This window comes from Somniosus microcephalus, chromosome 1 (genome assembly GCF_052327205.1).
Source record: "Somniosus microcephalus isolate GS21.2 chromosome 1, FLI_Smic_1.0, whole genome shotgun sequence".
Lineage (NCBI taxonomy): Eukaryota > Metazoa > Chordata > Chondrichthyes > Squaliformes > Somniosidae > Somniosus > Somniosus microcephalus.
This window is the reverse complement of record NC_140987.1, coordinates 339,934,827-339,953,247: the sequence shown is the minus strand read 5'-3', so window position 1 is coordinate 339,953,247 and position 18,421 is coordinate 339,934,827. Positions and strand designations below refer to the sequence as shown.

At 44.8% G+C, this 18,421-nt stretch overlaps 1 protein-coding gene across 3 annotated transcripts in view; it reads left to right on the top strand.

Annotated features, from left to right (window-relative positions):
* LOC147124938 (plastin-3-like) overlaps window positions 1-18,421 on the top strand; it is a 135,634-nt gene that overhangs the window by 95,019 nt on the left and 22,194 nt on the right. For all 3 annotated transcript variants that reach the window (XM_085994915.1, XM_085994923.1, XM_085994934.1), the window contains exons 6-9: window positions 6,455-6,536; window positions 9,601-9,766; window positions 13,401-13,543; window positions 14,844-14,939. In XM_085994915.1, the coding sequence (XP_085851041.1) occupies window positions 6,455-6,536; window positions 9,601-9,766; window positions 13,401-13,543; window positions 14,844-14,939 (487 nt within the window). The remainder of the gene's footprint in view (window positions 1-6,454; window positions 6,537-9,600; window positions 9,767-13,400; window positions 13,544-14,843; window positions 14,940-18,421) is intronic.

Sequence of the window (18,421 nt, the reverse complement as noted above, 5' to 3'; positions counted from 1 at the left end):
GAGTCGCCATGTGTTGGCCATCCCCTCACCGTCAATTCATATACCCGTGACAGCGTCGGATCATTGCGGGTCTCCTTCTCTATATCCGCGTTTGTTACTGGCAATCGTTCAATTATTGACGAATAAAATATCTCGATAGGGTCCACTGCTGGTGCTTCCTCCACAGTAGGCAGTGGCAGGCGCGATAGCCCATCAGCGTTCCCATGCTGTTTCGTGCCTTTATATTCTATTTCATATTGATTCACCCCTAGAAACAGGGACCATCTTTGTAACCGCTGTGCAGTCATCACTGGAACGCCCTTCTTAGGATTAAAGATGGAGACAAGTGGTTGGTGGTCAGTCAGCAAGGTGAACTTCTGCCCATGCAGATAGTGGTTGAATTTATTTACTCCCCAGACTAGGCTGAGGGCCTCCCTGTCAATCTGGGCGTAGTTGCGCTCAGCTGAGGTTAGTGACCGAGACGCAAAGGCTACTGGCCTCTCCAACCCGTCTGGGAATTTGTGCGACAGCACCGCTCCAATACCATAGGGTGATGCATCACATGCCAAACGAATTGGTAGTGCTGGGTTGAAATGGGCCGACACCTCTTTGGATGTGATCAATTCTTTACACTTCTGGAAAGCTCGTCTACGCTCGTCATCCCACTTCCATGGTACCCCTGTTTGCAGTAGGGTGTTCAGTGAGTGTAATACCGTAGACAAATTTGGTAAGAACTTGTGCTAGTAGTTTACCAGCCCGAGGAACGACCTCAGTTGTGACACATTTTCCGGTGCTGGAGCCTTGACTACTGCCTCAGTCTTGTCAGGGGACTTATGTAACCCCTCTTCATCGATGACATGGCCACAATACGAGATCTGTTTCTGGAAAAACTCGCACTTGTGGCGATTAGCTCGTAGCCCATACTCCTTTTAATCTGGTGAGCACCTTCTCCAAGTTGGCGAGGTGATCACCGTCATTTTCGCCCGTGATCAAGATGTCGTCCAAATAACACTGGGTCCCTGGAACCCCTTGCAGGACCTGATCCATCGCCCTTTGCCAGATAGCCGGAGCCGAGGCTACTCCAAACATCAGCCGGTTGTATTGATAGAGACCTTTATGGGTGTTGATCGTAAGGTAATGTTTCGAAGCTTCTTCTACCTCCATTTGCAAGTACGCCTGGGCTAGATCAATTTTAGTGAAGTGTTTACCTCCAGATAGCGAGGTGAAAATATCCTCAATTCGTTGAAACGGATATTGTACCGTGTGAAGGACTGGGTTCACTGTCACCTTAAAATCCCCACAGATGCGGACCTTCTTTGGTTCCCCAGGCGTATTACTCAACGACCTCTTCATTAAAGGAACAATGGGTGTAGCCCACTCGCTCCAGTCCACTTTGGACAGTATTCCTGAACGTTCCAACCCCTCCAGCTCTGCTTCAACAGCTGGTCTGATCGCATAAGGCACTGGTCTGGCCTTCAGAAACTTTGGGCTTGCATTTTCCTCCATTTTAATCGTTGCTGTTATTCCTTTGTGTTCCTAGTCCCTCCTGGAACACTTCTTTTGCGTCAGTTAGCATTTTTGACAGTCGTCCAGGTGTGACGTCGTCATCCTTTTTGGCCTCAACCTTCAGTGCCTGTATGGAATGCCAATCTAATTGTATCTTCCGGATCCATTCACGTCCTAGCAGTGGTGGTCCTCCATCTGGCAATACATATACAGGTATATCCATTTTAGGTATTTCCTGGCCTTTATATGTCACACTCACCCTTATTTTTCCTTTGGGGTGGACTTTTTGCCCCCGTATACGTCTTCAAGATAATCTCTGTAGCTTTCAAGGGTATGTGTGAAAATAGCCGCTTGTAGTCTCTTTGATTTATGACTGTTAGAGCTGACCCTGTGTCCAATTCCATTTCCACTTGGACTCAGTCTATCTTGAGTGTAACCCAGATAGTCTGGTGATCCTCCATTTCTGTTACCTTATGTAGTTTCAGACAACCCAGCTCCTTGCTTCTGGAGTCTGTCACTTTTCTGTTCGCCTGAACCACTGTCCATCACCTGGTGTACCTTTTTGTACTTCTCCTGTGGAGATTTCTTACTGTTGGTTTTCTTCCCAGACCTGCAGACTCTTGCTATGTGTCCTGCTTTCCCACACTGTCTGCACACTTGGTCCTTGAACCAACAATCTTTCTGGTCATGTGTTGTTCTGCCGCAGCGATAGCACTTCCCTGTTCCATAGGTCATTTCATTGGTGCCATATTCTTGCGGTCTCCGTTGTATCTCTGCAGCGCCCCTTGCGGCTGCTTCGTGTGATACTGCCATACTGAAAGCTTTTTCCAGCGTAAGGTCCTTTTCTGAAAGAAGCCGTTTCTGGGTTCCTTCACTTTGTAGCCCACACACAAACTTGTCCCTTAACGTATCTGCAAGTCCTGCTCCAAACTGGCAGTGTTTCGATAGCTTGCGCAGTTCCGTTAGGTACTCAGCATTGCTTTCGTCTTTGTGTTGGTTCCTTTTATGGAACTTAAATCGTTCTGCTATCAGCAGCGGTGTGGGGTTTAAGTGGTCCTGTAGGATTTCTACTATGCTTTCAAAATTCTTGTTTACCGGCTTCTCTGGGGTTATTAGATTTCGCAGTAACCCATAAGTTTTTGCACCCATGGAATTGAACAGAACCAGTGCTTTATTAGCATCTGGCACTTCATTCGCCCTGCAGTACACCTCAATACGTTCCACATATGTCGCCCAATCTTCGACTTCATTGTCGAACGTAGAGATACTGCCACTCTTCGGCATCCTTGGGTGTGAGTTAACTGTCAAAAATGGCGCCTCCCGCGCTTCCCCTTCTTCTCCGCTGGCACAAAATGGCGTCTCCCGCGCTTTCCTTCCTTCCCGCCCTCGCCCTTCTCCTCCGCTGTGGCTTCTAAAAATGGCGCCTCCCACGCTCTTCCTTCTCCGTGGCTCAATGGCATCTCCCGCGCTCCCCTTTCTTCGCCCCGCGGACCCTGTTCAGCCCGTGAGCCCTAGCTGTGCTCTGCGTGTTCTTTTTTATATTTTTCGACGCTGGTCAGTCTAGAACCCGGCTGTTTCTTTACCCTCTCCAGTTTGTTTTCTATTCTCGACGCCGCTCGGTGTTCAACCCCCGGCTGCGCCCTGTGCTTTTCACCCTCTGTCTTACCCCGTCGACGCTGCTCGGCTTTTTCTTTGCCGTCGGTCGGCTCCAGCCGCTGCTGCTCAGGAAGGGTCTGCGCTGGACATGTCGTCGGTCTCTTGCTGCTCGTCGTGGCTGGGGAACCAAGCCCGGCTCTCCACAGCTTCCCCTGCGAAGTTCAATCTCTGCCTGACTGCTGGGCGGTTGCTCGTGGTCGACGCCTGTGTTCCTGGCCTCGACAATTTTTTTTTTTTTAATGTTGCAGGTAGATTCGAATCGACACTCGTCACCACTGTTGGATCCGTGGTTCAGGTGGATATGCTGTTATCAAATAATCACACGGATGCTGTACATTAACAATAGACAGGTCTTTACTGGAGGAGGGTAGTCTCAAGACTGGGGGTACAGAGGCATGCGCAAAGCTTATATACCGGTGTGGTCACTGCCAGTACTACAGTATACAGGAGCTGTAAAAGTAGTTCTGACTTAAAGGCACATACACTACACTCTGAGCGAAGAAATTCCTTCTCATCTCAGTCTTAAAAGGCCAGCCCCTTATCCTGAGACTAGTTCTGGACTCTCCAGCCAGGGGAAATGATCTCTCAGCATTTATCCTGTCAATCCCCCTCAGAATCTTATGTTTCAATGAGATCACCTCTTTCTTCTAAACTCCAGAGAGTATAGGCCCAATCTACTCAACCTCTCCTCCTAGGACAACCCTCTCATCCCAGGAATCAATCTAGTGAACCTCTGTTGCACCGTCTCTAAGGTAAGTATATCCTTCCTTTAAATAAGGAGGCCAAAACTGACCACAGTACTCCAGGTATGGTCTCACCAGAGCCCTGTACAATTGTAGTAAGACTCCCTTACTTTTGTACTCTGACCCTCTAACAATAAAGGCCAACATCCCATTTGCCTTCCTAATTGCTTGCTGTACCTGCGTGCTAACTCACTCTGCATTTCTTAACTAGGACACCTAAACCTCTCCTGAACACGAGTTTGGTGGGGGAGTTCCAGATTTCCACTATTCTTTGTGAAAAGGTGCTTCTCGAAAGGTCATTGACCTGAAACGTTAACCCTGTTTCTCTCTGCACAGATGCTGCCTGATCTGCTGAGTATTCTCAGCATTTTCTGTTTTTATTTCAGATTTCCAGCATCCGCAGTATTTTGGTTTTGTGAAAAAGTGCTTCCTGGTTTCACTCCAAAAGATGCCTGCTTCTAATTTTAAGATTGTGCCCCTTTGTCCTGGATTCCCCCATCAGAGGAAATAGATTCTCTGTTTCTACCCTATCGAATTCCTTTATTCCTCGATTAGGTTATCCCTCGGCCTTCTAAACTCAAGGGAGCACAGGCCTAGTTTAAGCAACCGGTCTTCATAATTTAACCCTTTAAGCTCTGGTATCATTCTGTTGCTTGACTTTATCCAAATGTGAGGAAACCTGTTTGAGTTTCACATGTCATGGTGCTAACTACTTATCTCCCACCTGTTAAAACGTTCTTTGAAAGTTTCACTAAGCTAATGTAACTAGGGTGCTAGCCTATTGTGTAGCTGGGATGAAGGGTCCGTGTCGACTTTGCTGTCAATTTCCTTTGGTTTGCAGCATGCTGCTATGTGAGAGTGAGAGCAGTTCGAGGCAGTGGTTGTCTTTTTTGTGGACTGTGGGAGATTTGCTACGATTATATGAACAATGATGAACAGGAAATCCAGCCTGTCCCACAGATCATGGATGCCTTGTGCATCACAATATATACACTCCGCACATGTGATCTTCTGGGAGAGGCGAGAAGCTGAATATATGGAGTTAGGTCACAGATCAGCCATGATCTCATTGAATGGCGGAACAGGCTCAAGGGGCTAAAACGCCTTCTCCTGTTCCTATTTAAAAAAAAAAAAAAAAAAAATTAAAAAAAATGCCAATTAGGGGGGGAAGAAATCTGGGAAATTCCTCTCCGACCCCACCGTAGGTGATTAAACTAGTTCAGGAGACCACTCTGACCCTGATTAATGCCATGCAGTACCTACCGTTTGTACGAGGTGATCTCCGCCCCAGCCGTCCTCGTTTGAAGGGGTTTAGTTAATTGGGTGTCCACGGCACCAGCTGGCAGCCTGTTCGAGGTCCACTATTCTGACATCTAACCTAGTTCTGGCCTTGTATAACTTAAAATTCTGACCCCTGGTCTGTTTAGTTGATCTGAATAGTTGATCCAATTTTAGAATTGATCTGGGTTACAGGTGTGTCAGGGTCAGTTTAGAATGCTGTTTGAGAGTTACGTGTTTAGTATCAAGTGGGACACAAGATTTGATAAAAGTACTGTACAGGAATCAACATTCAATTACCACAATAGATGGGAATTTGTCAACCTGGGGATTGATAGAATAATTTGCTGAAAATACTTAGAAGGTAAGCCATTCATGTTTGCTGGCAAGACTGCTGAAAATTTCATTCAGTATCAAATAGACACAAAATCTGATCAAATCACAGTAAATATTGTGACATTGGGACCTGTAGCAGCATATTTATCTAGTGTGCTGACAGACTTGCAAAGTAAAATGAACTTTGTAGTCTAGTGAAATGATTGATAAAGGTAGAAAGCAGCTTAGATTTGTTCAAATACTGCGATCACTGTCGACAATCATAATTTGACCACCTTGTGTGAACTGCTCCAGAATTATCAAAGCCCTCAAGAATGCACCCTTCTTGCCTCTTGTACCAATCAAATTTGGTAAAACACACTTCCAATCTGATCTAAGATCAGCTTCTCTCTTTTAAAAAGAAAAAAGTGACTTGTTCTCGAGATATGCACAATGCTGGCAAAGCCACGTTTATGCCCTGTGCATTTGATGGTGGGCCTTTTTAGTAGCAATTTGCCTTCAGAACTGATTGGATTGCTAGGCCACTTCAGAGGGCATTAAGAGTCAGCAACATAGTATGGGACTGGAGTCCAGCATATGCCAGACTGGGGAGGAGTGGCTGGCTCCCTTCTCTGGAGGACATTAGTAAACCAATTTTACGGCAAAGGCAGCTTTCGTGGTCGTTTTTTTTTTCTGGTCTTCACACGCAAATGACAAGATTTATTGATTTCAGCATCAGAGCTTCTCGCCAACTACTGAGGTTCAAATGCAAGTGAATACTTCAAATGAACTGATGAAACTGAACTGATGTGGTTCTTGATATGTTTTGAAAGTTTTGAGTTTGTTGGCATAATAGATATTGTGGATTAAGACCACACTTGGTTGCCTCTGTCAGCTACTGTAAATTACGGTATTGTTTAGACATCAGATGTTGGGTGGTTTGGCCTACCGTTAATGATCCCCTTCTCCACTTTCAGCAAAATGATCAACCTCTCTGTGCCTGATACAATTGATGAAAGAACTATCAACAAGAAAAAGCTCACAGCATTTACTATTCAGGTAACAGGAACCTAGGCCTTATTTTCAGATTAATGATCGCCATGTTAAATAATCTTGGCAACACTGGAATGTAGTGTTTGTAGTGGTGATGAGTATTCTGGCAACAAGTTACTTCTTTACTAGTAAAGTTGATTCTTCCCGGTTTGTTTAGCTTCCATGTACAGATAGCAATTGGTTTCCTTTTTTTGGGAGGGTGGTAGAGAACAGAATTACCTGGGGCATGGTCACGTCCAGGAATTCTCACTGGTCAGTCAGATCTTTGCCCACTTCGCTGCCTATGAAGCCATGCCTGGGTAGGGGCACTCTGTTATTTTTCTCCTGTTATTAACAGTAGATTCAAAGCAAAAGTTTTCAGGGCTATGCGGAAAGAGCGGGGGACTAATTGGATAGCTCTTTCAAAGAGCAGGCACAATGGGCCAAATAATCCCCCCTCTGTGCTGTAAGATTCCATGATTACTTTGTCAGCACACCAGAAAAAGTTTTAATAAGTTTGGTCTATAGATTTTCAGAGTTTAATGTGCAAATTCTTGCACTTTTGTTAACCAAATGCCACTTTCAGTAGCAGCCTGCTGTGACCTAGCTCGATCTGAATGACCATGGCCAACATCCACCAATGTATTCCGCAAGATCTGCAGCCACATGTTGTTAAATGTTCAGTTGTAGGGTGTCTTCTTTCTTCCTATATTCTCAATTTTTTGGTCTCCTCCTTGGAGGGAGGATGTTGCAACGGGCGTGCCTATGCTGGATTCTCGACTGAGGCGGCTATCCTCAAATTATACACATCAGATGTGATGTGCTAAGATTGCATTCTGTCCAGACCCCACTCCTGGGGCTGGCTGGGGTTTCTGGAATGAGAACCCTTACTTTGTCCTCTTAGCTTTTCCTTCTTTAAAGAAGATGGCAAAGTCTGACCATTTTGCAGAAAGATAATTTCCCTCGGGTTACTGGAATCCATGGTCCTCTTTCTTTTGGACAGTGCTGAAACTGCCTTGGCATCAACTGTTGCCTGTACCAATACGAGTGTCAAGGCCCTGGGGGAACGTCTTCCTTGGGATTGATGCCTGTCAAGTGGGGGAGGGGCAACTATTTTAACAAAGTTTGCCAAGTCAAGACAGGCATTGTGCAGCTACCTTGAAGTTTAATTCTTGAAGGCATTTATCCACTGAAACCATAATCGGCCCACCTTATCTCTGTAACCACCTTCACCCCTAAAACCCTCCAGGAACTGTGTTCCTTCAATTCTGGCTTTTGGTGCATGCTCCATTTCCTTAGCCCCACCATTGGTAGCTGTGCCTTCAGCCGTCTAGACCCTAAGCTCTGGAATTTCCTCCTTAACCCTTTCCGCCTTTCCATTTCTCCTCCTTTTTAAGATGCTCCTTAAAACCTACCTCTTAGAATCAGAATGATACAGCACACGAGGATGCCATTTGGCCCATCGTGCCTTTGCCGGTTCTTTAGTAGAGCAATCTAATTAATCCCACTCCCCTGCTCTTTCCCCATAGCCCTGTAAATGTTGTCCCTTCAAGTATTTATCCAATTTCCCTTTGAATGTTATTATTGAATCTGCTTCCACCACCCTTTTTCAGGCAGTGCATTCCAGATCACAATGACTTGCTGTGCCAATCACCATAAATCTGTTTCCTCTGGTTACCGACCCTTCTATCACTGGAAACAGTTGTTCCCTATTTACTCTCTCCACTCTATCCAAACCATTCATGACTGAACACCTCCATAATATCTCCTCTTAACCTTCTCTGCTCTAGGGAGAACAACTCCAGCTTCTCCTGTCTCTCCACATAACTGAAGCCCTTCATCCCTGGAACCATTGTAGTAAATCTCTTCTGTACCCTCTCCAAGGCCTTGACATCCTTCCTAAACTGCCGTGCCCAGAATTGAACACAATACTCTGGCTGAGGCCTAACCAGTGTTTTATAAAAGTTTAGCATAACTTCCTTGCTGATGTACTCTATTCCTCTATTAGTAAAGCCAAGGATCCCATATGCTCTTTGACCGAGCTTTTAGTCATCTCTCTGAATATCGCCTGCTTTGGCTTGGTGTCAACTGTTATCTGGTTGCACTCCTGTGAAGCACCTTGGGACGTTTTACTGCGTTAAAGGCGCTATATAAAGTCGTTTTTGCAGCTCAGTCTACTAGAGTATGATGTATTTTAAATTTTATTATAATCCTGCTTCCTCAGGAATACACTGCTGTGGAAAATGCAGCTCCTAAGAAACTCACCATCAATATTTTACCACTTTGGTCTTGTAAGGAATGCATAGGGCAGATTGGGGCTTCAAACAGGATTCTAGAATGTCATAAGGCTCAGGAGAAACCCATTTACATTGCTTTCATCAAATTTCTTAAACCTTTCAACCTAGTACCCCATGCAGCCTTCCGAGATGTGTTCTCCAGCTCGAAATCCGTGGAAGGAAGAGAAGTGTTTGATGTCCTCAATGATGTGTTGGATGGCCTTGTAAGGGATGGTCTCGGAGCTTGGATGTTATGCCCCTCCCTATATGCGAATAGTTTGGGCAAGTTACTGGAAGACTGGCAGTGTTCCTGGAAAAATATCCCAGTGTGAGTGAGCATGCGAGGGTAAAACATTGGATAACAAGTTGAGGAAGGCCGTACTCTATGGTCAGTCGGAACATCTTGGATCATTCTGTTTGAGGGCATCTCACGTGGGTGAATATTATCAGCAAAAAATAAAAACCCAAAGAGCACTTGAAATCTTCGTAAACTATCTAAGTGCATTCTCCCCAGGTCATGCACCAATTGTGACATTGGGGGTAGTCTCAACCTTCTCCCAGCTCTCTGGTTCTGCTCAGGCCCTTTTGGAGGTTTCTAAAAACAGGACCTGTCTTCCACTCTGCTCCTGTCCATAGCAATGACACTGGAATCGGGAACAGGATGGTGTTGGGGATTGCGAGCACAGACCTGTGTCCCACCATCGTGCTGTACTGCAAGGTGTGCACGCCTGTGCCACTTCTTAGCCAATCACTAACCTGTTTTCTGAACTTAATGTACACTCTGATCAGATATCTGAACATTTTCATTTACATAGGAAAACCTGAATCTTGCTTTGAACTCTGCCTCTGCCATTGGCTGCCATGTTGTCAATATTGGTGCACAAGACTTGAGAGAAGGAAAGCCCCATTTGGTCTTGGGACTTCTGTGGCAGATTATCAAGATCGGACTGTTTGCTGACATCGAACTCAGTAGAAACGAAGGTAAGAACCAACTAGTAAATTAATGGAGCAGTCGGCTTTTGTTTAAAGCCGAACAATGGATGTTGGCTTAAGCCCCAACACGATTTTACAATGCATCAATGATCTGCAAATAAGAAGTTGAAATATTTTAATTGAGCAGTCTCTTATATGAAAGTGACTTTTTTTTAATAAGCATTATCTCCCATGCCACCCAGTCCTGGGGAGGTGTGAAGCAAAGGATGGGTGATAGTCATGATATATGATGTAAACTGACTATTGCAAAACTTGGGAGTGAAACCATGCAGATAAACTAATTAGAATGAGTGACAGCTTGTATTTCATCCACCATAGCTAGGGGTTAATTGAAATTGTACCTGGTATTAGAGCTGGGGCTCCGACAGAGTCCATTCAGGCTCCCATGTTCAGGAGTCAACGTAGAAGAGGCAAAAGTAATAATCACTTGCTTTTAGAGGTCCTCAGCATGTGTTGGAAATGAGAGAGGCTTATAGTGTTAACAGAACAAAATAACTGCGCCATTTGTTTTTATTTTAATGGTGGCAGGTTTTGATATTTCTGTATTGTCCAACCAGTTTGGGTTCCGCCAAGACCGCTCGGCTGCCGACCTCATTACAGCCTTGGTCCAAACATGGACAAAGGAGCTGAATTCCAGAGGTGAGGTGAGAATGACTGCCCTTGACACCACGGCAGCATTTGACTGAGTGTGGCATCAAGGAGCCCTAGTAAAACTGAAGTCAATGGGAATCGGGGGGGAAAACGCTCCACTGGCAGGAGTCATACCTAGCAGAAAGGAAGATGGTTGTGGTGGTTGAAGGTCAATCGTCACAGCCCCAGGACATCGCTGCATGAGTTCCTCAGGGCAGTGTCCTAGGCCCAACCATCTTCAGCTGCTTCATCAATGACCTTCCCTCCAACATAAGGTCAGAAATGAGGATGTTCACTGATGACTGCACAGTGTTCAGCGCCATTCACAACTCCTCAGATAATGAAGCAGTCCATGCCAGCATGTAACAAGACCTGGACGACGTTCAGGCCTGAGCTGATAAGTGGCAGATAACATTTGTGCCACAAGTGCCAGGCAATGACTATCTCCAACAAGCGAGAGTCTAACCACCTCCCCTTGACATTCAACGGCATTACCATCGCCGAATCCCCCACCAACATCATCCTGGGGGTCACCATTGACCAGAAACTTAACTGGACCAGCCGCATAAATACTGTGGCAACAAGAGCAGCTCAGAGGCTAGGTATTCTGCGGCGAGTGTCTCACCTCCTGACTCCCCAAAGCCTTTCCACCATCTCCAAGGCACAAGTAAGGAGTGTGATGGAATACTCTCCACTTGCCTGGATGAGTGCAGGTCCAATAACATTCGAGAAGCTCGACACCATCCAGGACAAAGCAGCCCGTTTGATTGGCACCCCATCCACTACCTTAAACATTCACTCCCTCCACCACTGGCGTACCGTGGCTGCAGGCGCATGGGAACACCACCACCTACAATTTCCCCTCCAAGTCACACACCATCCTGACTTGGAAGTATATCGCCGTTCCTTCATCGTCGCTGGGTCACAATTCTGGAACTCCCTCCCTAACAGCACTGTGGGAGTACCTTCAACACACGGGCTGCAGTGGTTCAAGAAGGCGGTTCACCACCACCTTCTCAAGGGCAACTAGGGATGGGCAATAAATGCTGGCCTGGACAGCGATGCCCACATCCCATAAGCAAATTTTTAAAAAAGTCACTTGAACATGCAGCTAGATCTGCTGCTTCTCACTATATTACAGTCAATTAAATGTCATCCTGCGGCTTTTGCAACAGTTACTGATTATTCTTTTAGTGTTTGCTAACCCGTGGCATTAGTTGTTTCTCAATGGAGAACCTCTACTTCGAACTGTTTCTGCCGCAGTGTTGAATGTAATAAGGTTCTGTTTTGCAATGGTGGGTGGGACTTTAGATATTCAATTTTTGAAACTTGACTCACATTTTCTTTGGGTTGCGTGATCCTTTATTTTGATTCACGATATTAGTTTTTCCATAAACACAAATGAGAAGCACTGCAGCAAACACCTGGAACTTCAGCTGCTATCTCAAAACAAGCCTGTGTACAACAACAACTTGTATTTATATAGCGCCTTTAACATGGTAAAATGTCCCAAGGCGCTTCACAGGAGCGTTATAAAACAAAATTTGACACTGAGCCACATAGAGATATTAGGAGGTGACCAAAAGCTTGGTCAGAGGTAGATTTTATGGAGCGTCTTAAAGGAAAAGAGAGAGGTGGAGAGGTTTAGAGAGGGCATTTCAGAGCTTAGGGCCTGGGCAGCTGAAAGCACGGGTGGAAATGTTGGCGTGATTAATATCAGGGTTTCGCAAGAGGCCAGAATTGGAGGCGCGCAGATATCTGAGGGTTGTAGGGCAGGAGGAGATTACAGTGATAGGGAGGGGCGAGGCCATGGATAAGCTGCCAGTAACGTTAGTCCAGTTGTGATTGGTGTGTTGATAGTTCAATGTTGCACAAATTGAGTCTGTGCATGTGAAATGATTATTAAATTTGATTCACTTCTGACCTATGCAGCTCATTCATTTTATTAATTATCCACAACTGCAGCACTGTTGAATGATTCGTTAGACTTTTTTTGCTGCTGATGCATTTTTGTGTCAGCCTTGTATTACTCACTTTTTACTTCTATATGTTGAATTTGAACAAGGTGCTCGGTTAGGTCTTAAATTATATCCTCATTTGAAAATTAAGAATGCTGAGAAATTGGCTACAAGTGAATTGCTCGGATTAAAGTGGTGATTTTCAAACTTGCCCATGTGAAGCACCCCCCCCACCCCCCAACACCTGGCAAATATTGGCACTTTCCTGGGGTTTCCCTGTCCTAACTTACAAAAGGCAGTGCCAGAAGCCCACAGGAAAACAGTGGTGCCATCGTAGAGAGCATTTCTGACTAGTGTACAGAAATAATGTGCTGGTAACTAAGCCAAAGACAGAAATCTGATCTCTGGTTTCTCTGAAATCAGCTCAAAGACCCCAGTTTGAAAAACCTCTTAGATGAAAGAGGTGCTGTGACGCAGAATTTACTGTTAAGAAGCTAATTGCCCTCAGTACAGGTGACCAAAGCCTAGAGGTGCAGTAGTGTATGATGTTAAGGAACAATAGGATATGAATTGTGTGTAGATATATTGGGGGTAATTTTCAACATGGCTGTCTGGGAGGTAATCTGGTGATCGCCCTTCTGCCGTAGAACCCTCCCAAATGAAGGATTGTTTAAAGGACGTGCGATCCGCTCTGCCAAGTTACTGCCCAAACTCTCCTCCACTGGAAGCTTCCTCGCCTCATTTCTGGGTCTGTTGTAGACTAATTGATAGAGATTGATTGCTATGATTAGTCAACAACTCCCATTTATCGTTGTATCGAGCGACTACCGACCGGGAAGGTAAAAGGCGAACGAGATGGACCTTTTTCTTTTTCTTTTCTAGCAATCCTTATGTTCCTAGGTGTCGAAGTAGAAAATTGCCTCCATTGTTGCGTTGAGTTAATATATATGTCAATATTTGGCACCCATATGAAACCAATGAATAATGACTGTCAGAGAGCGAGGCTCTAGATTAATTGGAATCTGTTTCCTTAGCGCTGGTTGCTTTGCTCCGTGATGGTGAGAGTCTGGAGGATCTGATGAAGCTGTCTCCAGAAGAGCTGTTGTTACGATGGGCTAATTACCATTTGGAGAATGCAGGCTACCAGAAAATCAACAACTTCCACTCTGACATCAAGGTACTTGCACCTATGAAATGACGTATAATTGGAACGCTTTTCTGCTGCAGATTACGGGAAATGATTCCATTCTGGGTGTAATTTTATGCAGGTTGAGATCAGCACCAATTTCACATGTTTAAAACTGGATGTTTTTGTGTAAGGTGCAGAGTATCAGTACTCTAAATTTACCTGAAGTAATTATTTGGGGTGTAGATTTACGCTGCGAGTAATTTGCCAGTTATCTTAAATCTGTGTCCTCTGGTTACCAGCCTTCCCGCCCGTAGAAACAGTTTCTCCCCATCTATTCTACCAAAACCCTTTGCGATTTCCCTCTTTTCCCACCCCCCCCCCCCCCCCACCAATCACAGAGTATTTGCCTCCACTTTCTGACTCAGTAGACCATTAATGAATGTTTTTCTTGCTGATGTATTAGTGAATTAGTAACCATTATATCTAAATTCTATGATTATTGTACAAATATCAGCCGGGACATCTTTGATTAAATGTCAAAGTTGTGGTGTTTGCAGAGTTCTTAGAGCAGATTTAAAAAGGGAAGCAGTGCCACCTTGTGGACAATAAGGATGATGCTGTTTGTAACTTGTGGTTTAAATATTTCCTCTGGTTCTGTGACCGTTTGCCTCCCGTGATTAGATGGACTTCAATAACTCAGTCCCCACTTTGGCCTAATTTTTACCTGTAATGTCTTCCTTCATCCCCGGAACAATTTTATTTTGACATTTTCAGCTTGCCCTGGATTGAGAGGTGTCAGCCGTGGCTCAGTGGGGGTAGCACTCTCACCCGAGTCAGAAGGTCGTGGGTTCAAGTCCCTCTCCAGAGACTTGAGCCCATAATCTAGGCTGACGCTCAAGTGCAGTAATGAGGGAGTCTTTCGGATGAGACATTTAACCAATGCCCTGTCTACCCTCTTAGGTGAACTTAAAAGATCCCATGGTACTATTCTAAGAAGTGCAGGGGAGTCCCCCTGGTGTCCTGGCCAATATTTATTCCTCAGCCAGCATCACTAAAACAAATTATCTGGCCATTAAACGCTTTGCTGTTTGTAGGAGCTTGCTGTGCGCAAATTGACTGCTGCGTTTCCTACATTATAACAGTGACTACACGTCAAAAGTACTTCATTGGCTGTAAAGCAACTTTGGGTCGTCTGGAGGCCATGAATGGCACTAAATATATACAAATTCTTTAGCTACATTTCATAACTCAATAAATGGCATCAGTTTAAATCTTGCTCTTGCTATTCCAGTACATCTACTTTTGTTCAGAGTGGTCTTTGTATCTGATCTATTTTGTTTGTTTTCAGGATTCAAGGGCCTACTATCATCTTCTGAATCAGATTTCACCAAAAGGCAATAAAGAAGGTGAACCTTGTATTGATATCAACATGTGGGGCTTTAATGTAAGTACCAGTGTCTCTTTATAGTAACCCACAAAACAGATGAAAAACCATTCCCAAAGAACTGATGACACTTTTAGGGAAAAAAATTATTACAGTCCCTAAATAAATTGCATCAGAAACTGTAAATTATATACTCAATTAAACAAATATATAATTTACTAACTAGTGATTTGTTGAACTGACTTGGACAAAGGGTCCTTGGAGTACGGTATTTGTACAAAACTTTAAGGCATTCTGCCATCTTAGAGGTTTTAATTGTTTAATCAGATAAGCAAACCTTCCAAGTTCAGATTACAAAACTCCTTGTGAGCCAGGAGGAACAGGAGTGTTTCCCCCCCCCCCCCCCCAAACCCTGGCTGCTCAAGGAAGCTTTCGGCCTCCGCTCTGCTGATCATGGCCTCCCTCTAGCTCCTTCCGCGATGGGTGACCTCACCGCCCCCTGGCCCAATCAATTGTTCCCTCCCTCCTGCTCTCTCTCTCTCTCTCTCGCTCCCGATTGCTGGGGACTGTCCCTGGCTGTGACCTCCTGCCACTGGTTTTCCTGCCTGGCAGCAGGACTGCCTGTCAATTTTGTTGGCTGCCAGATGGGGAAAGGACAAAAAAAATTATAATGCGGTCTTGTCGATATATTCGGCAGGATCTCCGCATCACAAGCCTCGTCAGGTTTTCCCCACACCCTTCCTGTAAATATCGGGACTTAAGCGTGTAAAACAACAGCATTAGGATCAATGCAGGAGGCAGATAGTTGGAACTAGGTGCCACAGGCATATATGTGGAAGCTGAACCCATACTTTCTGATATAAACGGGTGGGGTACAAATGAGGATGAGAAGACCAAGGATGGACTCCTGGGAAACAGGCAGATGGAGAAGGAGAAGCCTTTGGAAGTGATGTAATTCCTGCATTGTGACAGGAGCCAGGAGATGGCAGTATCACAGAGCTGGACGACCGAGGAGAGCCAGCGTTAGCCACCTTTCATTGCAGTGTTGGCACCGTGACCTTTGGCAGCTGGGTAGCACGGCAACAGGAAAGAACATAATAGCTCCGCATCACTTCTCTCCAGCATGGAATGTGTTAACTCAAACTCATGTGAATAACAATTTCAATGCCTAACCCATCTTCTCTTGGGAGAGCTTATCAAAATACTCCAGGCACCCTTTATCCCCGCAACTCCAGTCTCTCTTCTCTATCAAGTTGAAAGCTGATGCTGGACAATTGGGAATTAATTCTTAGAATCCTGAATCTGACTGATTTTAAAATTCTCATCCTTGTTTTCAAATGTCTCCATGGCTTCACCCCTCCCTATCTCTGTAACCTCCTCCAGCTCTGAAACCCTCTGAGATCTCTGCGTTCCTCCAATTTGGCCTCTTGCGCATCCCGATTTCCTTTGCTGCACCATTGCGGCTGTGTCTTCAGCTGCTTTGGCCCTCAGCTCTGGGGGGCGAGGTGACGGGCGGAGAGGGGGAAGCGGGCGGGATGAGGAGAGAGGGAGTAGGACACGGGAAAGGAAAGAGAAAGGAGTAAGTAAAAATAAAAGTGAAACTGGGAAAAATTAATTAAATAAAGATTGGTCATTCATTCATGAATATAAAGCAGCCCTAGAACGGGGAGAAATGGCACCAAATAACTAAGATAGGTGGCAGTGGTGTGTATTAATTAATTCAATATGCTATTAATGCAGCCGTAAATAAATTGGAGAAAAAAACACACAAAATGAAGAGAAGATGTCGGGTTCAGAAAAAGGCCTCAGACATCAGCAACATTAATTAAATGAAGTCTCGGGCTTCAGTCAGCAAATTAATTAAAGGCTGGGGCTTCTCTGGAGAAAATAAATTAACTACAAGGCTCGAGAGCTGGTGGGGACAGGGAGACACAGCACCGACGACCGGCTTTTCCCTCCAGTTATCACACGGCTGTCGGGGGTGATGGCAGTGAGCAAACAGGGTTGGCTGATAAGTGATTGAACGAGGGCAGTTGAGCAGCAGATAGAATGGCCCAGCGGCCAGGAAGCTATTTTAACAAATGCTGAGGGTAGACGCAGCAGCAGCGGCAGTAACACTGCTGTTGAACAGAAGGGTCTGGCCAGTAGAGCAGACCCGAGGTACTTGGTCAAAACAGGAGCGTGGAAACCTGGATTTCTGTGGTCCTGGAGGTGAGGATGATGGACTTAATTTCAGTTGGGCATCTCGTGACTCATCCCGTTAGTTCAACTTTTTCCTGCACCCTTCAGCTCAAGAAACTTTTGTGCTGTTTGGTGGAAGTGCGAGCTGATAACGGGCCATCTGGGACCTTGGTGAACGACGGGATCAACAGTGTATCTCCTTAACCAATAAGAGATAATGGATTGAGAAATAAGCAGAGGAAGGACTGAAAGGAAATAGTGAATTAGAATGGGTGAATTAGAGTCAAATCAGGTACAGAAAGAGAGGGAAAGAAAGATTGGATTAAGAGAGAAAGAAACAAGACACAGAAAGGAAAAGTAAGAAAAACAAAATTGACATTTTTAAAGTCTCCAAAAGCCACCTGAAGGAATGAGGCTCCACAGATTAATTTATTCCCTGTCTGGGCCGGAGAGGTTGATTGACATTGTGTTAACAATTATCACATCGTTAAAAAGGTACTTGGCTGCTAATTACCAGACTTGACTTTCTGTGACGCGTTCAATGGGCAATTAACGTTCAAATCCAGCAAGTTCTTAAAAGTAACGGGGAGGCTTAGGGCGAGATTCTGTTTGTGCGAAGCAAACGCCGGAGCAGTGTAACTCGACCAGCAGGTTCTGGAGATTCGCAACTCGTGCTGTATCTCTTACTCCCCTGATCTTGCTGGCCGATTTCCACATTAATAACAGGGTGTGCCATTAACACGCCGCAATTTTTCCAGCAAGATCTGGCCCAATACCTTTCTGAAGGTGCCTGAAGTTCTCTGGGAAATGCCACAGTGCCATCATGTGTTGAATATTAAGTACTACAGTTAGAATTGACATTAAGCATTTGAGTTCAGTTGCTTGATAGTCACGTAACGTTTGGCCGCAATGTAATGCTCACGGCACCACCTACAGGCACAATGTCATTTGAATGTTGTGACCATTAGCATTTTTAATACTAACTAACTTGGAACTCAGAAACAGCATAGTTAATGCAAACAGTAGCCAGTTCTGGACAGACTGTGCCATTATTCAAGTTTACAGGGAAGTTCTGAATAAAAACTTCTGAACGTAAACATTTATTTAAACAGAGCCTTTAATAAAGAAGCAAAGTAGTTGAATCTTTTAATTGTTTAAATATTTCTTGGCATTCAGTATTTTAAAAATCATTGCCTAAAGCAATGGACAGTGAAACTGAAGGGTAGCTGCCCCATATTTCATGCAGAGATTTCTTTGTGTGTGTAAAGACTGCAAAATTATTTATCTAACTTTAGTGAATAACAGAATTACTATGTACTTATTTCCCAGGAATCAATCAAAATGCAGCTACTGTCTTGGGC